Genomic DNA, 24,917 nt, shown 5'->3' on the forward strand with positions numbered 1-24,917 from the left:
AAGATTTTCACCCAGAGGGTTGTGGAATCGGAAACTCACTGCCTGAAAGGGTGGTAGAGGTGGGAACGCTCAACATTAAGAAGCATTTAGATGAGCACTTGAAATGCCATCGCTTACAAGGCTACTACTGACCAAATGGTGGAAGGTGGGATTAGAACAGATCGATGCTTGAGAGCTGGCACAAATTCGATGGGCCAAAGGGCCTCTTGCTGTGCTTTAAAACTCTGAGGACAGAAATATGACCAGTGTTGTTATGTGATAAATATCGGATGGTTCTGCAATAAAGTACATTTATTATTATTTCTAGTCTTGTAATATTGTACTGTAGCTACGTCATATATTTCCAGTCAGAGTCATTACAGCACAGGAGGAGTTCATTGGACAACTCCAGTCCCTGCCGAGCAATTCTGTCAGTCTGGAGTGGGTCCCATTCTGTAACCCTGCAGCACCCATCCAATCACATTCAAAATTACTGACCATCTCTGCTTGACTCCCCTCATAGGCAGCAAGGTCAAGAACATGACCAATCACAACCCCCTGTATCGTAACCAATTTACAGATTTAGGGGAATGAGTGGGGAAAGAATGTTCCTCAGAAACTAGAATTTTCGTTCTGAATTTTGATTCTGTATTGATGGTGATTTCTGCTGCAACTCCTTTACAGGATATCAGAAGGCTAAGATCCATAGACGGAAATCCCAAACCAAACATCACATCAAGATCTGACAGTCGCTCAATTCATCTGGACCTCAACATCATCGACCTTTGAATCTGGAAGGAGAAATATTTCTGTTTTTTCTGCTTCAGAAGGTTTAAACATCAGTGTGACTGGAAAGCACCAAGACACACACACACCTGAGTGAGAGTGTTCCAGTGCACTGAGTGTGGAAAGAGCTTTAACCAGTTACACAGCCTGAAAATACATCGCAGCATTCACAGCGGGGAGAGACTACCCGTGTTCTGTGTGAGATTTAACTGATTGTTTAACCTGGAGAGTCGCAAGGACACCCGCACCAGGAAGAAACTGTGGAAATGTGGAGACTGTGGGAAGGGATTCAGTTTCCCATCTCAGCTGGAAACACATCGACACAATCACACTGGGGAGCGGCCATTCACCTGCCCTGTGTGTGGGAAGGGATTCACTCGGTCATCCAATCTGCTGAGTCACAATCTCACTCATCCCAATGAGAGACCCTTTAAATGCTCTGACTGTGGGACTGGTTTCAAAAGGTCTCAGGATCTGGTGTCCCACCAGCGCATTCACACTGGGGAGAGACCGTTCAGCTGCTCTCACTGCCCAAAGAGGTTTAGAAGGTCATCCCACCTGCTGTCACACCAGCGCATTCACACTGAGGGGGGACTGTTTAGCTGCTCTCACTGCACAAAGCAGTTTCAAACATCATCCAACCTGCGGAAACACCAGCAAGTTCACACCGAGGATTGGCCGTTCACCTGCTCTGTGTGTGGGAAGAGATTCACTCTGTCATCCAATCTGCTGAGACACCAGCAAGTTCACACTGGGGAGAGACCGTTCACCTGCTCCGAGTGTGGGAGCAGATTCACCCAGTTATCCAGCCTGCAGAGACACAACGTCATTCACAACAGCGAGAGACCCTTTAAATGCTCTGACTGTGGGAGCGGATTCAAAAGGTCTCAGGATCTGATGGATCACCAGCGCACTCACACTGTGGAGAGACCATTCAGCTGCTCTCACTGCTCAAAGACATTTAGAAGATCATCCCACCTGCGGAATCACCAACGAGTTCACACGAGGGAGCGGCCATTCACCTGCTCAGTGTGTGGGAGGGGATTCACTCAGTCATCCAGCCTGCAGAGACACAAACTCACTCACAGCAATGAGCGACCCTTTAAATGCTCTGACTGCGGGAAAGATTTCAAAAGCTCTCACCAACTGTTGGTCCACCAGTGCATTCACACTGAGGAGAGACCATTCAGCTGCTCTCACTGCACAAAGAGGTTTACAACATCATCCTACCTGTGGGCACACCAGCGAGTTCACACCAATGAGCGACCCTTTAAATGCTCTGACTGTGGGAGTGGCTTCAAAAGGTCTCAGGATCTGGTGTCCCACCAGCGCATTCACACTGAGGAGCGACTGTTCACCTGCTCTCACTGCCCAAAGAGCTTCAGAACTTCATCCAACCTGCGGAAACATGAGCGAGTTCACACCGGAGCGAAACCATTCACATGCTCTCTGTGTGGGAAGGGATTCAGTGATTCATGCAACCTGCGAGAACACCAGCGAGTTCACACCGGGGAGAGGCCATTCACCCGCTCTCAGTGTGGGAAAGGATTTAGTGATTCATCCCTCCTGCTGAGACACCAGCGAATTCACAAGTGATTACTGGTGTTGGATTCTGCTGTTATTGCTGCTGTTGATCACATCCAGGACTGAACAGTGTTCATTCTGACAGTTGGTGAAGTGGGAGGGTCGGAGGGTTTCTTTCTGCTGGACTGGCCAGTCTCCCAACTTTGCTTCCAATGGGCTGATGCTCTTTGAGCCTGGGAGAGCACATTTCCACTGAAATGATCCACAAAAACTGATGAAGGACATTTTTTTATCCTGGATAGTAAAGAGTGCTTTTCCTACGACTAAGGTAGATTTAAAATAAATACAGAAAGAACTGAAAAAACGCAGCAGGTCTGACAGCATCTGTGGAGAGAGAAACAGAGATAATGTTTCACGTCCAATGTAACTCTACTTCAGAACGAAAGAGAGGGAGAAATGTGATGGGTTTGATGCTGCTGAGAAAGGGGGGAGGGGCAGGTAGAACAAAAGGGAAAGTCAGGGATTGGTTAGAGGGCGGGTGAGATTAAATGACAAAAATGTCCCGGAACAAAAGGCAAAGGGAGAGGTAATGGTTGTTGGAAAGAAACAATAAGAAGATTTAACAACAGCAGGTTAAAGTCCAACAGGAACCTGGTGTTGTTAAAACTCTTCATGTGTTTACCCCAGTCCAACGCCGGCATCTCCACATCGTAAAGAAACAAAGCATTGGCCCAGAGTAAGTGTTAATGGTAGAATAAAGGACAGCTCTGTCTGGAAGCAAAAAAACATGAAAACAAGATGCAGACTGGCACTCGGCAAATAAAAAACAAATCAAAATGTAGGAGAGAGTTCAGGGTGTGAAGTTGTTGAACTCAATGTTGAGTCCAGAAGGCTGTAAAGTGCCTCATCGGAAGATGAGGGGCTGTTTGTCCAGCTTGTGTTGGGCTTCTCCGGAACATTGCAGCAGGCCGAGGACAGAAATGTGAGTGTGAGAGCAAGGTGGTGAATTCTAATGGCAAGCGGAAGGTCAGGGTCATGCTTGTGGACTGAGCGGAGGTGTTCCACAAAGAGGACAGGGAACAGGCTACAGATGAATTAAAGAGAAACAATTTGTGTCCAGAACATTGTGAACATCCTTTTACTCTGGTTGTCTTTGATCCTCAAGTCACTTTCTGTTTGTTTTAACCATGTTCTGTTTCATTAATAAACTTTTATCAGTAAAAATTTGATTTTGCTGGACTTTTTCTGACTATATTGATGCACTTTCGGGAAAGCAGGTGAGAGGGGTTGGCAGGCTCTTTAACAGAAAGTGACTCCCTCTAAGGTAATTGGCAAAGGAGCCAGAGGGGGAGATGAGATTTTATTTTATTGTTTGACACAGCGAGTTGTTCTGATCTGCCTGAAAGCAGATTCAATAGAATCTTTCCAACGGGTAAAGACTTGAATGGGAAGAATTTGCAGGGCTGTGGGGAAAGAACAGAGCAGTTGGATGAATCAGAGAGTCCTTTCAAAGAGATAGCAGGGGCACGATGGGCTGAATGGACTCCTCCTGCAGCCTGTCATTCTCAGCCTCCTGCTTCTGTGCAGGTTAAAAGGGACAGATTTCAGTGCAGCCTTTTCCCTGTATATGTATTTAAAGAGACAGGTTTCTCTTTCGCTCTGAGAGACAGATATAACAATTGGTTGGAGGTCCATTTCCCACTCAGTCCTCCAGCACCTCCCTGTCTCTCTATTAGTGCGATCCCCATGGCAGTTTCCCAACTGGGGCGCAGGCCTCGTTATTCTCAGCTAAATTCAGCCCTCAGCTCCGTCGCCTGGCTCTCATTGACACGAGCAATAGAGAGACAGAAAGGTGCCCCAGGCTCAAATGGGATGTCGAAACTTGGGGCTTTAAATGAATTATTAAGATCTCTGTAATGATCAATAATTTAAAGAAATGAATTTAAACCCATTGAGTAAATGAAAGAATCACAAGACAAAACTTCAAGTTTTATGACTTTTACTCCGACAAACTGGAAGCAACAATGAGTAAACACTTTTTGTAGAAACAGCTCTTAAGCTGTAAAGTTGAACTTTGCCCTTTTACTCTCAACACACTCAAATATCCCACTCAATGGTTATGTTTTACTCTGCCTTGGAATGTTGACACTCAATTCTCCAAGAATGTGTCCGGCAAGGTGACTTTTCACTCCCCAAAAGTGTATTTCCATTGTTTTCCTTTTCCAGTCTGGCAACCTTTAATCCCAGAACTGAATTTCACAGTGATGGTTTTAACACAAGCAAGGTGAATCTTCCAGCCTTGCTTCACAATTCACAGGAAATTGCGACCAACATTCGACATCAGAGCAGAAGTCGGCCATTTGGCCCTTTGAGTTTGCTCCACCATTGATTGAGATCATGGCTGATCTGTTTGTGTTGCATTCCACACTGTCATTCTACAGCCGATACTTTAGATTCCCTTACCAACAAGAATTGGTATAAAGGCAAAATTCTGCTGCTGCTGGAATCTGAAATATAAACAGAAAATGCTGGACAATCTCAGCAAGTCTGACAGCATCTGCAGAGGGAGAATAGAGACAACATTTTGAGTCAGGATGATTCTTTGTCAGAGGTGAATACAAGGAAAATCGGACAAAATTTATCCTGTGAGGGTCAAGAATTGGGAAGCAATTATTAAACCTCCTCTGAACCACTTTCAATGCGTTTGTATCATTTCTTAAATAGGAGACAAAGCTGCACCCAGTGTTCAAGATGCAGTCTCAGCAACGCCCTGTATAACTGAACTACAACATCTTTACTTCTTTGTTCAATTTCTCTCATAATAAAGGATTGCATTCCATTTGTAAGAAGTTTAATCTATTTGTATCGAGATTTATGGGGTTCTCTTGTTTACAATAACCTCCCGAATCATAAATCACACCAGGTTCCAGTGTCTTAACCATGTGGCAAGAAAGAACACTTTAAATGGTGAATTCAGAAAGTTAATTAACCATTAAAAATGTACCAAGTCAGAAAGATAAAAAACAGAGTGTCGATTAACAGTTAATAGAGAAAGTTTAACATTAACAATTGAACAGACTTCTCTCCATCCCTCTCAGACCAGGACATGAAGTGACCGCTCCAAAAACATGGATAACTTGTAAAACCAACAGCTCTCAACACCTCTCAACACCTCTCTGTAAACATATCTCCCTCCACCTCTCTCTACCAAATTGGCTTCTCAAGACCACTTCTTTATACTTTAAAAATGTCGAAAGCCCATCTTAGCCAATTCCCATAAATCTTCAATTATAAACTAAAATAGACATGAGTTTTCAGATGATTTGAAAAGAAATGAACTGTCTGCTGAAAGGGTTCACTTTTCTACAGAACCTGAAGGGATGGGGAGTGAGCAGAAAAAAATTGGCACACAATAATACCACTTTACACAAGTATAAAAATCAAAACAAACTCGATTGTAAACTTCATCTCTTAATTTTTTTGTTATATTCCACAACCTAATTATTTTTATTTGATCAGTTTTTGTTAGGGATTGGTAACTTCAGTTCTTTATAAACTGCTTCACTCATTTTGTTTATTCTACATGGGCTCAGAGAATCAGAACCCAGACTTTATCATCCTTATCCTTTTTCTCCCTTTGCCACCACTCCCTCTGTTTTGCGGGAGGGTCGTGGGGTTTCCAATCAGAACTAATCATTTTATCATAAAAGTTAAATACTGCGGATGCTGGAATCTGAAACAACAACAGAAAATACTGGAAAAGCTCAGCAGGTCTGACAGCATCTGTGGAGATAGAATGGAGCCAATGTTTCAGGTATGGATGACCCTTCATAAGAGCTGTTATGAAATGTCTTCCAGACTCAAAATGTTGGCTCTATTCTAATAATTTTATCGATAAGTTTCTTGTTCTTCGTTTCCAAATAGCAGGTAAGAGATCTGTCCAGTCCTCACTCGAGCTCTGACTTTTTCACTGGCCATGCTTGGGTCGGATTATAACCATTAGAATCTACTCTCAGAGGTCTGCTTTTCAGTCCAGTGCTATTTGGAGTATACCGTTACTTCACCGACTAACGGGTCACATGTCCCTCACAGTTCTTATCACAAATTTGGGGTAAAATAAATTAAACAATGCCTGAGAACGCTTTTTAACTTCTTAACCAACTATCTGCTACTGTTTGTTGATTGGTCAGACCTCCTCTTCACAGATTCGGGTATCTCAGCCACTGAACACCAGCCGGTCCTGGAATAAGTTTAATTCTAACTCATTCTGAGTAAATATTCTCACCAGGTCCTCTGTCAGGGCCCTGCTAAGCAGCTTTAATGGTTCATGATTGCAGAAACTGAGCAGTCACAGGAATGTGGTCAAGATAGTCCAGTCCCATAATGCCTCACATTCAATCTGCTGTCCTTCAATTATAACAGAATATGTAGCTGTCTGTAGCTGCCTCTGCCATGGTCAACCCCAACACTGCCTTCCTGAACTGTTATAATGCCTGAGGTGTAGGTACACCCACAGTGCTGTTAGGGAGGGATTTCCAGCTACACATTCCAAACTTTCACTGGACTGTAGATGGATACCAGATTGACATATTCCATTCTACCACTCCCAAGGTGAGTTATTCCAATTCCTTTATTGTCCAGGACAATATATTCACAATATTTTTAAAACAGGAATTAAACATTCCCATTTGGTTTCAGGTACTAACATATTCTGTTAGTTTGTTCTTTATTGTCAATGTCAGGCTGGGGTTTTTTCCCTTGGAGCAAAGGAGGTTGAGGTGAGATTTGATAGAGGTGGACAAGATTCTGACAGGTTTAGATAAGGTGGACAAAGAAAAGCTGATCCCATTAGCTGATGGGACAAGTACGAGGGGGACACAGATTAAAAGTTTCAGGTCAGAGATGTAGGGAGGGATGTGAGGAAGAATATTTTGATGCAGCGAATGGTAATGACCTGGAACTCGCTGCCTACGAGGGAGGAGGAAGTGGAGACAATAAACAATTACAAAGGAAATGAGATGGGCATCTGGGGGAGTTTCAAACAGAAATGCTGACTAAATATCTCTCAATTTCCTCACACCCGATCACTCTGAAATTTAAAACAAGGTATTCGCAACAAGACTCAAAGAACATCAGCTCACTGGAGGCAAAGTTGTGAGACCGGCCAGTCCAGCAGAAAGAAACCCTCCGACCCTCCCCATTGACCAACTGTGAGAATGAACAAAATGCAGTCCTGGATGTAATTGAGAGCAGAAACAATAACAGCAGAATCCAACCCCTGTGAACTTGTTGGTGCCTCAGCAGCTGTGATGAAATTCCGAACACTTTTTATACACTGAGCAGGTGGACAGTTTCTCCCCAGTGTAACTTCACTGATGTCTCAACAGGTAGGATAACTGAGTGAATTCCGTCCCACACTGAGAGCAGGTGAATGATCTCTCTCCATGTGAATTTGCTGGTGTCTCTGCAGGTTGGATAACTGACTGAAACCCTTCCCACACTGAGAGCAGGTAAATAGCCTCTCCCCAGTGTGAACTTGCTGGTGTCTCCGCAGGTGGGATGACTGAGCGAATCTCTTCCCACACTGAGAGCAGGTGAACGGCTTCTCTCCAGTGTGAATTCGCTGGTGTTTCTGCTGGGTGGATAACTGACTGAAACCCTTCCCACACTGAGAGCAGGTAAATGGCCTCTCCCCAGTGTGAACTCGCTGGTGTCTCCGCAGGTCGGGTGACCGAGTGAATGTCTTCCCACACTGAGAGCAGGTGAACAGACTCTCCCCAGTGTGAACTCGCTGGTGTGTCCGCAGGTCGGATGACCGAGTGAATGTCTTCCCACACTGAGAGCAGGTGAACAGACTCTCCCCAGTGTGAACTCGCTGGTGTCTCTGCAGGTCGGATGACCGAGTGAATCTCTTCCCACACTGAGAGCAGGTGAATGGCCTCTCCCCGGTGTGAACGTGCTGATGTGTCCGCAGGTCGGATGACCGAGTGAATCTCTTCCCACAACGAGAGCAGATGAATGGCCTCTCCCCAGTATGAATTCGCATGTGTGTCCATAGATTGGATAACTGGTTGAATCCCTTCCTACACCGAGAGCAGATAAACAGCCTCTCCCCAGTGTGAATTCGCTGGTGTCTCTGCAAAGTGGATAACACAGTGAATCCCTTTCCACACTGAGAGCAGGTGAACGGTCTCTCTCCAGTGTGAACTCGCTGGTGTGACTGCAGACTGGGCAACAGAGCGAATCCCTCCCCACACTGAGAGCAGATGAATGGCCTCTCCCCAGTGTGGCTGCGCCGATGAGCATCCAGCAGAGAGGGGGCTCTGTATCTCTTCCCACAGTCCGCACATTTCCATGGTTTCTCCATGGTGCAGGTGTCCTTGCCTCTCTCTTGGGTGGCCAATCAGTTGAAGCCTTGTCCACACACAGAACACGGGTACCGTCTCTCCCTGCTGTGAATGGTGATATTTATTCAGGCTGTGTAACTGGTTAAAGCTCTTTAGTCAGTGCACTGGAACACACTCACTCGGGTGTGGCAGTGTGTTGCTGCTTTTCCACTCACTGATGGCCGAAGTCTTTTCAAATCGAAGTGGAAGCTTTAATCTGAAGCTCAGTGGCCAACTTCCGCATTGAGACGTCACAATGGAGCGCTGCCTGAATCAGCCAATAGGCATTATTCGGCTCCGCAGTGACGTGTCGGGGTTCCATGGCGCAGGCCCGGCTCGCGGACCCGGGAGTCCCGCCCCCGCCCATTGTTCTCCCTCCCCCTGCACCTCCTCCAGCCACGGTTTCCAGGCAACCGGCTGGCGGCTCCGGCCAGAGCGAGAAGCCGCTCGGTGATCTCCCCCTCCCCCCTCTCTCTCCGGCGGCTGCGGCTCCAAAAAGAGATCGAGAGCGACCGCTGGCGGCAGCCGCACTGCGCCTGCTCCGGACAGCTCGGCTCAGCAGCGCTCTCTGCGCCTGCTCCGGTCAGCTGGGCTCAGCAGCGCTCTCTGCGCCTGCTCCCGACAGCTGGGCTCAGCAGAGCTCTCTGCGCCTGCTCCGGACAGCTCGGCTCAGCAGCGCTCTCTGCGCCTGCTCCGGACAGCTGGGCTCAGCAGCGCTCTCTGCGCCTGCGTGCTGGGCTGCCAGCTGAGGGAGTGGGGATGGGGACTTTGCAAAATCTTCCCATCATTTTCTTCCAAGTCCCGCAGTTTGATTTGAAACAGAACAGCTTCTGTTTGTAGCTTCACCACAGACTCAAACTTCACCACAGACTCAAACTTCACACACAGACTCAAACTTCACACACAGACTCCAACTTCACACACAGACTCCAACTTCACACACAGACTCCAACTTCACACACAGACTCCAACTTCACACACAGACTCCAACTTCACACACAGACTCAAACTTCACCACAGACTCAAACTTCACCACAGACTCAAACTTCACCACAGACTCAAACTTCATCCTCTGGACAACATCTGTGAGGAAAACACTTTCTTTCTCCCCCTGGGAAATACAGAGACAGAGAAATTCTCTGGAACTGGAATTAGAGCCAAATATACTGAGGGGGAAATGTTTGTGATTTTGTGGAACCTGTTTTTATTGTCTGAGCTTTTTAAAGTGTAATTTATCCTGTCTATTCAAATACTGTTTCTTAATGCATGATTCAGTGATGTTAATTTTAGATTAATTTTTAAAGTAAAATTTTTTAAAAATGAAACATTGTCTTTCAGTTTATTCCATTGGGATTTGTGGGAATTTGTTTATTATAAGGTGACCATGAGGATCGTAACAACATTGATATGTCTGGTGTTGTTATATGGTGCATATGATGTGGAGATGCCGGTGTTGGACTGGGGTGGGCACAGTAAGAAGTCTCACAACACCTGGTTAAAGTCCAACGGGTTTATTTGGAATCACGAGCTTTCAGAGCACTGCTCCTTCTCACCTGATGAAGGGGCAGCGCTCTGAAAGCTTGTAATTCCAAATAAACCTGTTGGACTTTAACCTGGTGTTGTGAGACCTCTTACTATATGGTGCATATTAGGTATATTATTTATGGATTTGGATTAGTTGATGTTGTTTAATTCCAGAATAGTATTGTAACTACTCTGTATATTTTCCAGTCAAAGAGTCAGCAGAGCACAAGATAAATCAATTCAGCAGCTTGAGTCCGTGCCAAGTCTCTGTCGGGGAATCCACTCAGTGCCATTTTTCCTCGATATCCCTGTTCCCCAGGACGTTTCATTCCTTCAAGTGCCCGACCAATTTTATTTTGAAATCACTGGTCGTATCCACTTCCACCACTCTCATTGTCAGTGAGTTCCAGAACATGATTGCTTGCTCCCTAAGTCAAGTTCTTCCGCACCCATCTGTATCTCTAATCATGTAATAGAGTTCTGAATATTGCATACATTTTTAGTTCACTAAATATGCAATTTTTTTATCTGCTTAGACACAGGCCTGTGTGAAGATTTCAGGGATATGTGTCCTGTACATGAAACAGTCAGCAGGGATCTGTCGATTAGGACGAATCAGCACCCTCAGGACAATGTCTATTTCAGGTCCAGCAAAGTGAGAATGGAGGGAGAGTGTTTGGGATGGAGATTTACAAATTTTCAAGAATGAGAGGAAAGAATGTTCCACAGAAACTAGAATTGTCTGTTCTGAGTTTTTATCCTGTACTGACAGCAATGATTTTTGTGAACTTCTTTCACAGGCTATTAGAAGGGGAGAATTTACAGACACAAATCTCAACAAACATGACGTTAGGATCTGACAGAGTCACCCAATTATTCAGGATCTGAACACCATCGGCATTTGAAACTAGAATGGGAAATGTTGGTCTGTTCCTTCAAACTGTTTCAACATCAGTGTGACTGGAAAATCACTGAGACACATTCACTCGAGTGAGAGTATTCCAGTGAACTGACTGTGGAAAGAGCTTTAACCAGTTACACAGCCTGGAAAAGATTGAAGGATTCACAGTGAGGAGAGAGACCATGTATGTGTTAACTGTGGGGTCAAACCTTCATCTGAACCTGCAGATGTACAAAGACACGCAGACCATGGAAATGTAGGGACTGTGGGAAGGGATTCAATTGCCCCTCGAAGCTGGAAACCCTTCGATGCAGCCTCACCTTGGAGACACCGTTCACCTGCTCTGAGTTTGGAAGGGGATTTTGTGATTCATCCACCCTGAGGAATCACCAGCGACTTCACATCAGGGAGAGGCCATTCAACTGCTCTGAGTGTGGGAAGAAATTCAGCGATTCGTCTGCCCTGCTGACACACCAGCGGGTTCACAATGGGGAGAGACCATTCACCTGTTGTGTGTGTGGAAAGGGATTCACTCAGTCATCTACCCTGCAGAACCACCAGCGATTTCACACGGGTGAGGGACTGTCCCCCTGCTCAGAGCGTGCGAAGGGATTCACTCACTCATCCCTCCCGCTCACAAACCAACGCATTCACACTGGGCCGAGGCCATTCATCTGCTCCGAGTGTGGGAAGGGATTCACTCAATTATCTAGTCTGCTGAGACACAAAGGATTACACACTGGGGAAAGGCCATTCATCTGATGTGTGTGTGGGAAGTGACTCAGTCAATCATCCAGTCTGCTGGAATACTGAGGCACCTCCCCCAATAAGAAACCTGTTCAATGCTCTGACTGTGGGAGCTGCTTTAAAACCTGAGCCTACCTCAGGGTCGACCAGCGCATTCACCCTGAGGAGACCCCATTCAGGCACTCTCACTGTGCAAAGAGGTTTAGAACATCATCTGACCTACTGAAACATCAGGGAATTCACACTAGGGAGAGACCCTGATCATTCCCACTCACTTTCAGCGATTTCTCATAAAACCTACCAGATTGGAAGCTTCTGCCTGAAATTTTATTTTCCCTTAGTTTCCAAACTGAGACCATTCACCTGCTCAGTGTGTGGGAAAGGATTCACTTGTTCACCCAAGCTGCTGAGACACCGTGGCAGTCACACCCATTAGTGACCTTTTGGATGCTCTGACTGTGGCTGTTAATTATATCAATAGAGGTGAAGTTTATTCAGATGGAGGGCACTGATTAGATAGTTATAATGAGCAGGTAAAAAGTGGGACTCACTAATATAGCTTGGAGTCAGAGTTGAACCTGTAATGTTTGATTCTGTGAACAAATCTAGACCAAATAAAGATTGACTCCGCCCCAAGGCTGTCAGGATTATAACATGGTAACAGAAAATGCTTGTCTCATGGTGAAGGTTGGAAACTAAAAGAAAGTCTATTTCAGACGGAAGCTTCCAATCCCAGCAGCTTTTGTGAGAAATGACTGAAAGGCAGTGGGAATTGTCAGGGTCGGATTACCTGCTGATGCTCTCGGAGTCTGAACCATACAACCAGTGGAAGAATGAAGTGGCGATGTGGACACGGGTTACATCCCGATCAAGGAGGAAACAAGATCTGGCCTTGGCATTGTCACTTCCTAACACAAGGAAAATCAGCAACAAAGCATTTTCTGATCAACCAAACTGCAAGTTGATAACTGCACTGGCACGGATGATTCATGTAAAGAATTCACTTCAGGTGGTTGGAGGGTAGAATCCCTGTCAATTGGTCTATGGGAGAAATCCCTAATTACCCTCTGTGCCGGGCGATCGCCCTCCTGCTTTCAAGGGATACAATTAGTTCAATTTTCAGTCATCAATTATCTGATTGTTCCATGAAAAGAATTGCTCGAAGCAACAAATTATTGGAGATACCAGAAGAGGGTCTCTTCATGTGTAACATTTGGACTGAAGAAGAAAAACCATCTTTCTCTTCGATTTGTTTTGAAACACTGTTTGTGTGAATTTTTGCGATCCCGGTCAGGACTGTTAACGTTTGCAGAGAAATTCGAACACCCAGTGATTAACTGAAAGAATTACATCACAAGATTCCACATTTTTAAACAAAAACAAACTTTACTGAATATTTAAATAAAATTTAAAAAGACAACACTACAAATTGAATACTACACTCAATAAAGATTTATGATATAAACCTAGTTCTATTTTTTTACCTCACCCCAAGAGTTTCTTTATACTTAACAATATCTTGAAGGTTCATTCACTTCTGTTCCTAGGACCATCCCAAAGGTATGTCAAAGCTCTCCACAATTCACTTTAATTCTCCCCAGTACTCCAGATATTCTCCAAGCTCCAAGAGTTTATGGGAGTCCATCCATTATCTTTTCACTAAACAAGCCTCCAATTTTCCTTTAAGCTCTCAAACTGTGGACTCCTCAGTCCAAACATGGGCTTCACTGCATTCTTGCTGAGGGATTTAAATGTTGGAAACCCCCCTGGTTTCTAATGGTCCTCTAGGCTTCTAGTCCCACAGCTGGTTCACAGCTCCTGGTCCCACAACTGGTGGCTTCCAAGCTAACTGCAGACTGTCCGCTGGAACCAGGTCATTGATTGGAAAGGACTCAAAAGGTTACGGGGAAAAGGCAGGAGAATGGGATTGAGTTTTATCAGCCATGATCGAATGGCACAGCAGATTTGATGGGCTGAATAGCCTAATTCTGCTCCTATATCTTATGGTCTAATTCTAACCAAGGCTCCACCCTGAATCACATATCCCCATGGTAACAGAGACCAGGTGGAATATCTGACAGATATTTAGCTTCAAAACTAAACCCTTTTTCCCTGAGGTCTGCATGAAGAATTCACCGAACAAAAACAGTACAATAATTGTCAGACCCAATGTCTCCAGCTAAAAGATCCAGCTGACCTTTTACAGTTCTTACCTCTCGAGTTTTGACTTCTGAAACCAACATGGGCCATGCTTTGTGACTGCGAATTCCCTGAGGGTGTTTTCATCAGATTCTCAATCCAGGTTTTCCATTTTTTAAAAGCAATTCTTGCAACTAATTCTTATTTCTAAAACATAGGAATTATGAAATTAGATTTTTGTAACAAAAACAGGAAGAAATGAAAACGTATCACCTTCATAATATCCCATTTAGAATATTACAATATACAACATGCTGGATATCTTAACAACAGCCATGATCTTATTGAATGGTGGAGCAGGCTCGAAGGGCCACATGGCCTCCTCCTGTTCCTAAGTCCACTGTTTTCCTCTGTTGATCTATCTTATAACCTGCAATAGACATAATAATCCCTCCATTGTCCACTTCACATTCACAAGTCCAGCTTGGTAACAGCACACTGCTGGGTTCCATGTCCAGGAATTCAGTCCACTGAAGATGGAAATTACGGTTTGCAGTCTTTTCTGAAACTTTTCTTCTTACAATAATTATAGTCCAAAGTTCCTCCTGCAAAAGGAGAGTCTTCATTGCTGTTCATTTGTGAAGTGTCAAGTTCTGTTTTGAGTCTGTTCAGAGTTCACTTTTCAAACTTTATTTTCTTCCATGTTTGTAGTTTCTCCATTGTTTAAATCCAGAGAGAATATTCCACTCAATTCCACATTGAAATGTCTTCTTCTTGCTCTGTTGTAGCTGCAGCTTCATTTTTAATTTCATTTCTCAGACTCAAACATTCTGGATTCTCTTTTGGAGAGAGCAAGGTCAAAATAGCTTGTGTTTGTGTCAACAACTCGTTCCTTCATTGGTCAAAATCTTCTTCTGCCATTTTAAGAATGTTGTTAAAATGCATTTTATTTTCTAGCAAAACTGTTTGATGTTCCTGTTTGGAAAATCTGGGATCTCGGGCTTCAGAAATTGAGGAATTGAAAACAAAAGCAGGGAGGTTATTCTGATAGTTTTTAAAGCTCTGGTGAGACCACAACAGAACACTGAGCCCAGCTCAGGTTACTGCTCTTTAGGAAGGTTGGGAGGCTCCAGCAGAAAGAAACCCTCCAACCCTCCCATTTCACCAACTGTCAGAATGAACATGGTTCAGTCCTGGTTATAATTAACATGATGTGGAGCTGCCGGCATTGGACTGGGGTAAACACAGTAAGAAGTCTCACAACACCACTTTAAAGTACAAACTTTAACCTGGTGTTGTGAGACTTCTTACTATGATTAACAGCAGCAATAACAGCACAATCCACCCCCTGCAATCACTTGTGAACTCGCTGATGTGTCTTCAGGATGGATAACCGAGTGAATCCCTTCCCACATTCAGAGCAGGGGAACGGCCTCTCCCCGGTGTGGATTCGCTGGTGTGTCCGCAGGTGGGATAACCGAGTGAACCCCTTTCCACACACAGAGCAGGTGAACGGTCTCTCCCCGGTGTGAATTTGTTGATGTGTTTGCAGATTGGATAACTGCGTGAATGCTTTCCCACACTCGGAGCAGGGGAATGGCCTCTCCTTGGTGTGAACTCGCTGATGTCTCAGCAGGGCGGATGAATGAAAGAATCTCTTCCCACAGTCAGAACACGTGAACGGTTTCTCGCCTGTGTGGATTCGCTGGTGTGTCTGCAGGATGGATAACCGAGAGAATTCCTCTCCACATTGACAGCAGGTGAATAGCTTCTCCCTACTGTGAACTCGCTGGTGAGTTTTCAAGATGGAAAACCGAGTAAATCCCTTCCCACAATCGGAGCAGGTGAATGGCCTCTCCCCGGTGTGAATTCGCTGGTGTGTCTGTAGGTGGGCTGACCGAGTGAATCCCTTCCCACATTCAGAGCAGGTGAATGGCCTCTCCCCGGTGTGAACTCGCTGGTGTGTCCGCAGGGTAGATGAATAAATGAATCTCTTCCCACACTCAGAACAGGTGAACGGCCTCTCACTAGCATGAAATCGCTGGTGCATCTGCAGTTTATATGACCGAGTGAATCCCTTCCCACACTCAGAGCAGGTGAACGGCCTCTCCCCGGTGTGAACCCGCTGGTGTACCAGGAGGTGGGAGGACCACGAGAATCCCGTTCCACAAACAGAACAGGTGAATGGTTTGTTTCCAGTGTGAATTTTCTGGTGTTCTAACAGGTTGGATGAGCGAGAGAATCCTTTCCCACACACAGAGCAGGTGAAGGGCCTCTCTCCTGTGTGAACTCGCTGGTGTGTGTGCAGATCAGATGAATTAGTAAATCCCTTCCCACACTTAGAGCAGGTGAACGGTCTCTCCCCAGTGTGACTGCGTCGATGAATTTCCAGCTCGGATGGGGATCTGAATCCTTTCCCACAGTCCCCGCATTTCCACGGTTTCTCCATGGTGCGGGCGTCCTTGTGTTTCTCCAGGTTTGTTGATCAGCTGAGGTGTCCACACGCACAGCACAGATATGGTCTTTCTCTCCTGTAATGTTTCTTTAGATTATCTAACTGGTCAAAGCTCTTTCCTCAGTCAGTGCACTGGAACACTCTCATTTGCATGTGTGTTTCGTGCTTTTCAAGTCACACTGACGTTTAAAATTTTCTGAAGCAGACAGAACAGAGAAACATTCTCCTTCTCGATTCAAAGACCAACGATATTCAGGTCCTGACGATCGAGCGATTCTGGCCATTCTTCACCTGACATTTGGTTTGAGAATTCTGTCTGCAAATCCTCACCTTCTGATATTCTGTAAAAGGAATTTACAAAAGTTGTCTCTGTCAGTACAGGATTAACATTCAGTACAGACATTTCTAGTTTCTGTGGTCATATAACTGGACTAAAAACATGTGGTATAAATACTGCATTTCTTAATTAGAGAGAGGTGGGAAGGGGGAATGTGAGGAAGAACTTTATCTTGACAGCGAGTGGTCAAAATCTGGAATGTCTCTGAGGATGGTTAAAGAGAAGACAAAGTTTCAAAATGATATCGGGTGGACACTCGAAGGAAAATGACATACACAGTAAGGGGATAAAGAGGACGGAATGGGACTGAGTGGATTGGACTGCTGAGAGTTGACAGGGACTCAAATTTTAAACCAGATTCCTTCTGATCTGTACTGTCACAGACTGGAAATATGTAACATAGTTACAGTACTAGATTACAAGAATGGAAATAATAAATATATTCTATAACTGAAACATGATTATTATATCTAATGTGTACTATAAAACAACACTGGAGATATCTCTATTGTTATCTCCCCATAGAGACCAATAACCTTATGGGGAGATGGTGGCATTGTGGTATTGTCACTGGGCGAGTAATCCAAAGACCCAGAGTGATGTCAGACAACTCCAAAATGGACAAGGTTTCACTTCCTGAATGATTTTCCAGCAAGCTGCTAATGTGCTGTTGGAGTATTGACACCTACCTAATAATGTCAAAGATTGCGCTGGTTTGTGCCGTCCACAAAAAGCAGGACAAATCCAGCCTGGCCAAGTGCAGCCACATCAGTTCTTTTTGTTTTGTATTCAATTCCCCTCACAAAACCATAACATTGTTTTACCTTTCCTCATTTTTAAAAGTTCCTCTGTGGGATCTGGGCGTTGCTGATTAAGCCGACATTTATTGCTAATTGCCCTCAAGAAAGGAGTGGTGAGCTGCCTTCTTGAACTGCTGCAGTCCATGTGGTGCAGCTACACAGTGCTGTTAGGAAGAGAGTTACAGGATTTTGATCATCAGCAAAGTGATGGAAAGGGTTCTAGACAGTGCAATCAAATGGTACTTACAAATTGCTCCCTGAAGCTCAGTTTGGGTTCCACCAGAGCCACTCAGCTCCTAAACTCACTACAGCCTTGATCTAAACATGGATAAAAGAGGTCAACACGAGGAATCCGATCTAAATTGAGGTTAATGGGAATCAGGGCAAAACCTCTGCACTAGTTCAGTCACACCTCACACAAATAGAGATCAGGTTACAGTCCAACAGGTTTATTTGGAATCACGAGCTTTCATCAGGTGACGGAGAAGCACTCCGAAAGTTCATGATTCTAAATAAACCTGTTGGACTTTAACCTGGTATTGTGAAACTTCTTACTGGGCCCACCCCAGTCCAATGCTGGCATCTCCAGATCACAAGTATAGATGGTTGTGATTGTTGGAGATCAATCATTTCAGGCCCAAGGCATCACTTCAGGAGTTCCTCAGAGTCCTGTCCTTGGTCCAACCAACTCCAGTGACTTCTTCAATGACTTCCCTCCGCCATAAGCTCAGAAAAGGGGGGTGAGGTGGGGAAGGGATGTTCACTGGTGATTATACAAAGTTCAGCACTGTTCATGACTCCCCAGATATTGAAGCAGTCCATGTCCAAAAGCAGCAAGACCTGGATAATGTTCAGGTTTGGGCTAATAAGTGACAAGTAAACTTCACGACACACAAATGTCAGCCAATGCCATCCCCAACAAGAGGGAATCTAACCATCATCTCCATGATATTAAATGGCATTACCATCAATTAATTCCCCCACTATCAACATCCTGGGGATTACCATTGACCAAAAACTGAACTGGACGACATATGAATAGAACATAGAACATAGAACATTACAGCACAGAACAGGCCCTTCGGCCCACGATGTTGTGCCGACCTTCATCTGAAACCAAGATCAAGCTATCCCACTCCCTACCATCCTGGTGTGCTCCATGTGCCTATCCAATAACCGCTTAAATGTTCCTAAAGTGTCTGACTCCACTATCACTGCAGGCAGTCCATTCCACACCCCAACCACTCTCTGCGTGAAGAACCTACCTCTGATATCCTTCCAGTATCTCCCACCATGAACCCTATAGTTATGCCCCCTTGTAATAGCTCCATCCACCCGAGGAAATAGTCTTTGAACGTTCACTCAATCTATCCCCTTCATCATTTTATAAACCTCTATTAAGTCTCCCCTCAATCTCCTCCGCTCCAGAGAGAACAGCCCCAGCTCCCTCAACCTTTCCTCATAAGACCGACACTCCAAACCAGGCAGCATCCTGGTAAATCTCCTCTGCACTCTTTCCAGTGCTTCCACATCCTTCTTATAGTGAGGTGACCAGAACTGCTCGCAATATTCCAAATGCGGTCTCACCAAGGTCCTGTACAGTTGCAGCATAACCCCACGGCTCTTAAACTCCAACCCCCTGTTAATAAAAGCTAACACACTATATGCTTTCTTCACAGCTCTATCCACTTGAGTGGCAACCTTTAGAGATCTGTGGATATGGACCCCAAGATCTCTCTGTTCCTCCACAGTCTTCAGAACCCTACCTTTGACCCTGTAATCCACATTTAAATTAGTCCTACCAAAATGAATCACCTCACATTTATCAGGGTTAAACTCCATTTGCCATTTTTCAGCCCAGCTTTGCATCCTATCTATGTCTCTTTGCAGCCTACAACAGCCCTCCACCTCATCCACTACTCCACCAATCTTGGTGTCATCAGCAAATTTACTGATCCACCCTTCAGCCCCCTCCTCTAAGTCATTAATAAAAATCACAAAGAGCAGAGGACCAAGCACCGATCCCTGTGGCACTCCACTAGCAACCTGCCTCCAGTCCGAAAATTTTCCATCCACCACCACCCTCTGTCTTCGATCAGACAGCCAGTTACCTATCCAATCGGCCAACTTTCCCTCTTTCCCACACCTCCTCACTTTCATCATAAGCCGACCATGGGGGACCTTATCAAACGCCTTACTAAAATCCATGTATATGACATCAACCGCCCGACCTTCATCAACACACTTAGTTACCTCCTCAAAAAATTCTATCAAATTTGTGAGGCACGATTTGCCCTTCACAAATACTGTACCTACAAGAGCCTGTGTCGACAAGAGACAATACACATTTCTTTAACCTGTGCTTAACCCTCTCTCCACTCACATTGTCTGTACCTTTAAGACTTCATTACCTGAAAAGACTCGCATTCCAACCATTATCTTGTAAATTGAGTTTGTGTCTTTGTGCCCTGTTTGTGAACAGAACTCGCACTCACCTGATGAAGGAGCAGCGCTCCGAAAGCGAGTGGCTTTTGCTACCAAATAAACCTGTTGGACTTTAACCAGGTGTGAGACTTCTTAAAACAAGAGCAGGTCAGAGACTGGGAATCCTCCCCAGAGTCCAGCCACAATGGCCGCGCCTGCGCACTGCAGTACATGGGCCATGATCAAGATGGCGCATGCGCATTGCAGAATGTTGCCCCCTATAAAGATGGCGGCGCTAACCCGAGCCTTCAACCGCGGAACAAAAAAAACGACGGCTCCAGTGTGGCAAATGGAAGGCCGATGGTTTTTCGTTGGCGGTTCTGGGCCTACACCTTGTATTTCTTTAGCCTCCCACACTACCCGCCGGGTCCAGTGTTTCCCGCTCACCTCGTTTCTGAATCTGACCCGCTGCCAGTTTCCAACCAAACTGACCCCATCCAGAATCGGCACTGCGCATGCTCCAGCTCGCTGGGCCCGGGAACAGATTGACAGCAGCTCCGGACCAATCAGAGTGAATGAGGGGCGGGGCTGGAGGACCGAGCGGGAGCGGCTGGTCCTCCAACCAATCAGACGGAATGAGGGGCGGAGTCTCGGGCATGCGCAGTGCGGGTAATGGCGACAGCCGGTTTGAACTCGGATCCCGGGTCAATAGGAGGTGAAGAGCGGCGCGCGGTGAGGCTTCGGAAACATGTTGTTCAAATCCCGGGAAAGAACATCCCGGTCCCCCCGTTTGTACCAAATGGAGCCGCAGCTGGTAGTGTTGGGCCTGGGCTGACTGCCGCCCTTCTGTAGGTGGGAATGTGAATCAGTGCGCATGTGTCAGGCCATTCCACCCATCCAGGCTGCTCTCCCATTCAGTGCTTTATCTGATCATTGCCTTCACTCAATGTTCCTCCAGCCCCAACCTCCCCAACCCACCACTCCCTTGTCGGTAAAAATGATGCATAACACAGCCCTGAATATACCCAATGATGTGGAGATGCCGGCGTTGGACTGGGGTAAACACAGTAAGCGTGTTGTTAAAACGCTTACTGTGTATACCCAATGAGCCAGCTTCCATTGCTCACTGAAGGAGAGAATTGCACAGGCTACTGGACCTCTGAGCGAAGTGATTTCTCCTCATCTCTGTCTTCAACCCTTACTTTTAAACTGTCTCTGCAGTTCCACATTTCCCTCTGAGGGGAAACATCCTTGCAGCACTTATCCTGTCAGCACCCACAGAATCTTATATGCTTCAGTTTCAACATTTATCTAAAATCTAATGAGTATAGGTACACCCTGCCCAATGTTTCCTCATTTAAAAAAAAACATTGTGCCTGGAATCAGCTCAGTGAACCTTGTCTGAATTACTTCCAATGTAAGCATATCCCATTTTACATAATCCTGCACCCTTTTACAGGGGGTTAAAAGGGGAGCAATCGCAAACCAAGAAAAATGTTTATCTCTTATTTTCTAACCACAGTTGACACATGACTCTTGTAATCTCCTTTTACAGGGAGTTGGAAGATTTGAAGTCTGTGATTTCTCTGATTCCAATGCTTGCGATATCTTTCCAGCTGCAGCAGGAAGTTTTCAAATAGTTCCAGAAGTGAGTATTATTGAGCATTCATCTACAATCCAGTGCTTTTAGTGCTATGCTCTGTTATTTGTGCTCTGTTCTATCTCTCCGGCTGGTCTGACTCCTTTCCTTTGGATCTGAATCCATATCCATCCATTGCTCTGTTTCACCTCTGCCCTCTCTGATTACCTCTGTCATTGTTTGACTCTCTATTTTTCTAGTAGTAGATTTATTTTAACCGTGTTTGCTATTTTACTGTTATTTTCTTGCAACTGTGTCTAAATGAAGCTTTCACCTTTTCCCATCCCTCAGCTATGTGCTTCTGATGTACCATCTTTATCTCCCAATGGTCAGGAATTCTTTTTCCTGCACTAGAGATCATTTCTCTTTTGCTCATTGGCTGATATTAAACATCAAATCTGCACCATAATTCCCTGGAATTGAAGATTTGAAGTTACTATCAGATTAGCCATGATCTTATTAAATGGTGGAGCAGGATTGAGGGGCTGAATGGCCTACGCTTGATCCTGATTGTATACCCATATTGATTCTGCACACTCAGATATTTTAACTCTGTTCTCTTGCCACAGTTACCAGCTAACAAGTTAAGTATTTTCAGTATTTGCTCTTTTTATTTCAGATTTTCAGCAACCACAGTATTTTGCTATTATTTTGTTGCAGGCGTTTGTCCCAGAACCGAGCCTTGAAGCAGAGATTGACCAATTAAGAATGACTTGTATCGGGGCGGGTGTTGGTTGTGTGTGTTGATCTGTGTTTTCCAGTTACACACACTTTTTCACAGTGTTGGTGTGATTGAAATGTGGCACACTCATGATGCCACAATTAGATCAGTACAGATATCTCACGGGATTGTGTGATGGAGGAGATTTCAGAGATGGGGTGGTTAAGTCTAGAGGTACAGGGTCGGAAGCTCAGTTTTGGGTAAAGGATGGCAGTAATGTTGTGAAATTAATTTCACTTCAGATAGTTGCTCGGGAGAAGGATAGCGTGGTTAGGGAGTGAAGTTTGTATTGGGGCAATCTCTCTCGTGTGTATGTATATATTATGTGTATATATATCACTCTCTATCTCTCTTCACCCATTGTGTCCAGAGTCTTGTGAAGGCACAGAACAGATGGCAGGTTCTCTTCCCTGAAGGATATTACTGAACCTGTCTGGTTTTTGTGACAATCCAGCAGTTTCCATGGTCACGTTTTCCTAGTGCCGGCCCCACAAATTACCAGATTCATTCAGCTCAATTTCACAACCTGCCTTTGTGTTCTGTGGGTTCTCGCTCACGCCCTTTTTTCTGTTTTAAATCAATTTCACAGGGTTTTAGAAGGGGAGGATTTGCAGTCAGGAAACAGAAATCAAACATCACATCAAAATCTGACGGGGTCACCTAATTTATCATAACCTGAATTTCATCGGATTTTGAACATGGAAGGAAAAAGCACTGTTCACAGTGGAGAGAAACTGTACGTGTGTTCTGTGTGTGGGCGAGGCTTCAGCCAGTCATCTGGCCTGTCGAGACACAAGCGCAGTCACACCAGGGAGAAGGTGTGGAAATGTGGGGACTGTGGGAAGGAATTCAGTCATTCATCTGCCCTGCAGAATCACCAGCGACTTCATAGTGGGGAGAGGCCGTTCACCTGCCCCGAGTGTGGGAAGGGATTCACTCGGTCAGCAACCTTGCTGAATCACCGGCGAGTTCACACTGGGGAGAGGCCATTCCCCTGCTCTTAGTGTGGGAAGGGATTCACTCAGTTATCCCACCTGCTGACACACCAACGTGATCACACTGGGGAAAAGCCATTCACCTGTTCCGTGTGTAGGAAGAGTTTCACTCGGTCATCCCACCTACAGACGCACCAGCGAGTTCACTCTGGAGAGAGACCATTTACCTGCTCTGAGTGTGGGAAGGGATTCATTCAATTATCCAATCTCTTGGTTCACCGGCAGGTTCACACTGGGGAGAGACCGTTCACTTGCTCCGAGTGTGGGAAGGGATTCACTCAGTCCGGCAGCCTGCATTTACACAAACTGACTCACACTGGGGAGAAGCCATTCACCTGCTCCGAGTGTGGGAAGGGATTCACTCGGCCATCTGACTTGCTGATACACCAGCGAGTTCACACTGACGAGAGACCTTTTAAATGCTCAGACTGTGGGAAGTGCTATAAAAGTTCCAGCCAACTGATGTCCCATCAACGCGTTCACACGGACGAGAGACCATTCAAGTGCACTGACTGCGGGACTGGGTTCAGGAGATCAACAAACCTGACTGCTCACCAACGAATTCACACCGGGGAGAGACCGTTCCCCTGCTCCGAGTGCGGGAAGGGATTCACTGATTTATCCACCCTGCTGAAACACCAGCGCACACATACTGGAGAAAGGCCATTCACCTGCCCTAAATGTAGGAAGGGATTCACTCAGTCAGCCAACCTGCAGAGGCACCAGCGAATTCACACTGGGGAGAGGCATTCACCTGTTCCCAGTGCGGGAAAGGATTCATCGAGTTATCCAATCTGCTGAGACACCAGTCAGTTCACGAGTAACTACCACAATTTGGTTTTGCTGTTAACCACATCCATGTTCACTGGGATCTGGGTGTTTTTCTTCCTCCTCTTCCCATTTTACTTGGAATCACCACAAAGCTGCTTCACCATCTCCTCCTGTCAGTCACCATCCCTCTCCCAATCCCACTGTATTTCTGATTCTGTCCACCACATCTTTCCATCTGGTCTTAGACATTCCTCCTCTCCTTCTTCCTGACAGTCCCATGTCCATCACTCCCCTCACCACATTTCCTCCCTCACTCTCCATAACAGATGTCCAGACCATTTCAATCTCTTCTCCACTACATAGAAACATAAAAACTAGAAGCAGGAGTAGGCCATTCGGCCCTTCGATCCTGCTGCGCCATTCATTATGATCATGGCTGATCATCGAATTCAATATCCTGATCCCTTTAGTCCCAAGAGCTATATCTAATTTCTTCTTGAAATCACACAATGTTTTGGCCTCAACTACTTTGTGATTGTAGATTCTTTCTTTTCAAGTTCAGTGATGATTTTCTATCACCGAATATTCCACTGCACATCTTCCAATTACTCCAGCCAGAGCGAATCTGTTTCTTCATTTCCAAATTTCCATCTCCTCCCATCACTGACCCCAGGAACTTGAAGCTACTCATATTCTTCAAGTCTTCACCCATAATCTTTACCTTCACTCTCATCCCCTTCCCTAATCTCAACTTGACAGTCCAGAAATTGGATCTTTGGTTCATTAGTG

General features: G+C 45.4%; 2 protein-coding genes across 2 annotated transcripts in view; one reads left to right on the top strand and one right to left on the bottom strand.

Moving 5' to 3' along the window:
* LOC144482883 (uncharacterized) overlaps nucleotides 1-20,519 on the bottom strand; it is a 34,725-nt gene extending 14,206 nt beyond the window's left edge. Inside the window, exons 1-3 of the mRNA XM_078201720.1 lie at nucleotides 20,450-20,519; nucleotides 15,801-16,203; nucleotides 7,736-8,372 (exon numbers count right to left, since the gene is read on the bottom strand). Of these exons, the coding sequence (XP_078057846.1) occupies nucleotides 7,736-8,372; nucleotides 15,801-16,203; nucleotides 20,450-20,519 (1,110 nt within the window). The remainder of the gene's footprint in view (nucleotides 1-7,735; nucleotides 8,373-15,800; nucleotides 16,204-20,449) is intronic.
* Nucleotides 20,520-20,674: 155 nt separating this feature from the next.
* LOC144482884 (uncharacterized) overlaps nucleotides 20,675-24,917 on the top strand; it is a 33,042-nt gene continuing 28,799 nt past the window's right edge. The window contains 2 exon segments of the mRNA XM_078201722.1: nucleotides 20,675-20,850; nucleotides 23,087-24,019. Of these exon segments, the coding sequence (XP_078057848.1) occupies nucleotides 20,675-20,850; nucleotides 23,087-24,019 (1,109 nt within the window).

This window comes from Mustelus asterias, unplaced genomic scaffold, assembly GCF_964213995.1.
Source record: "Mustelus asterias unplaced genomic scaffold, sMusAst1.hap1.1 HAP1_SCAFFOLD_43, whole genome shotgun sequence".
NCBI classification, from domain to species: domain Eukaryota; kingdom Metazoa; phylum Chordata; class Chondrichthyes; order Carcharhiniformes; family Triakidae; genus Mustelus; species Mustelus asterias.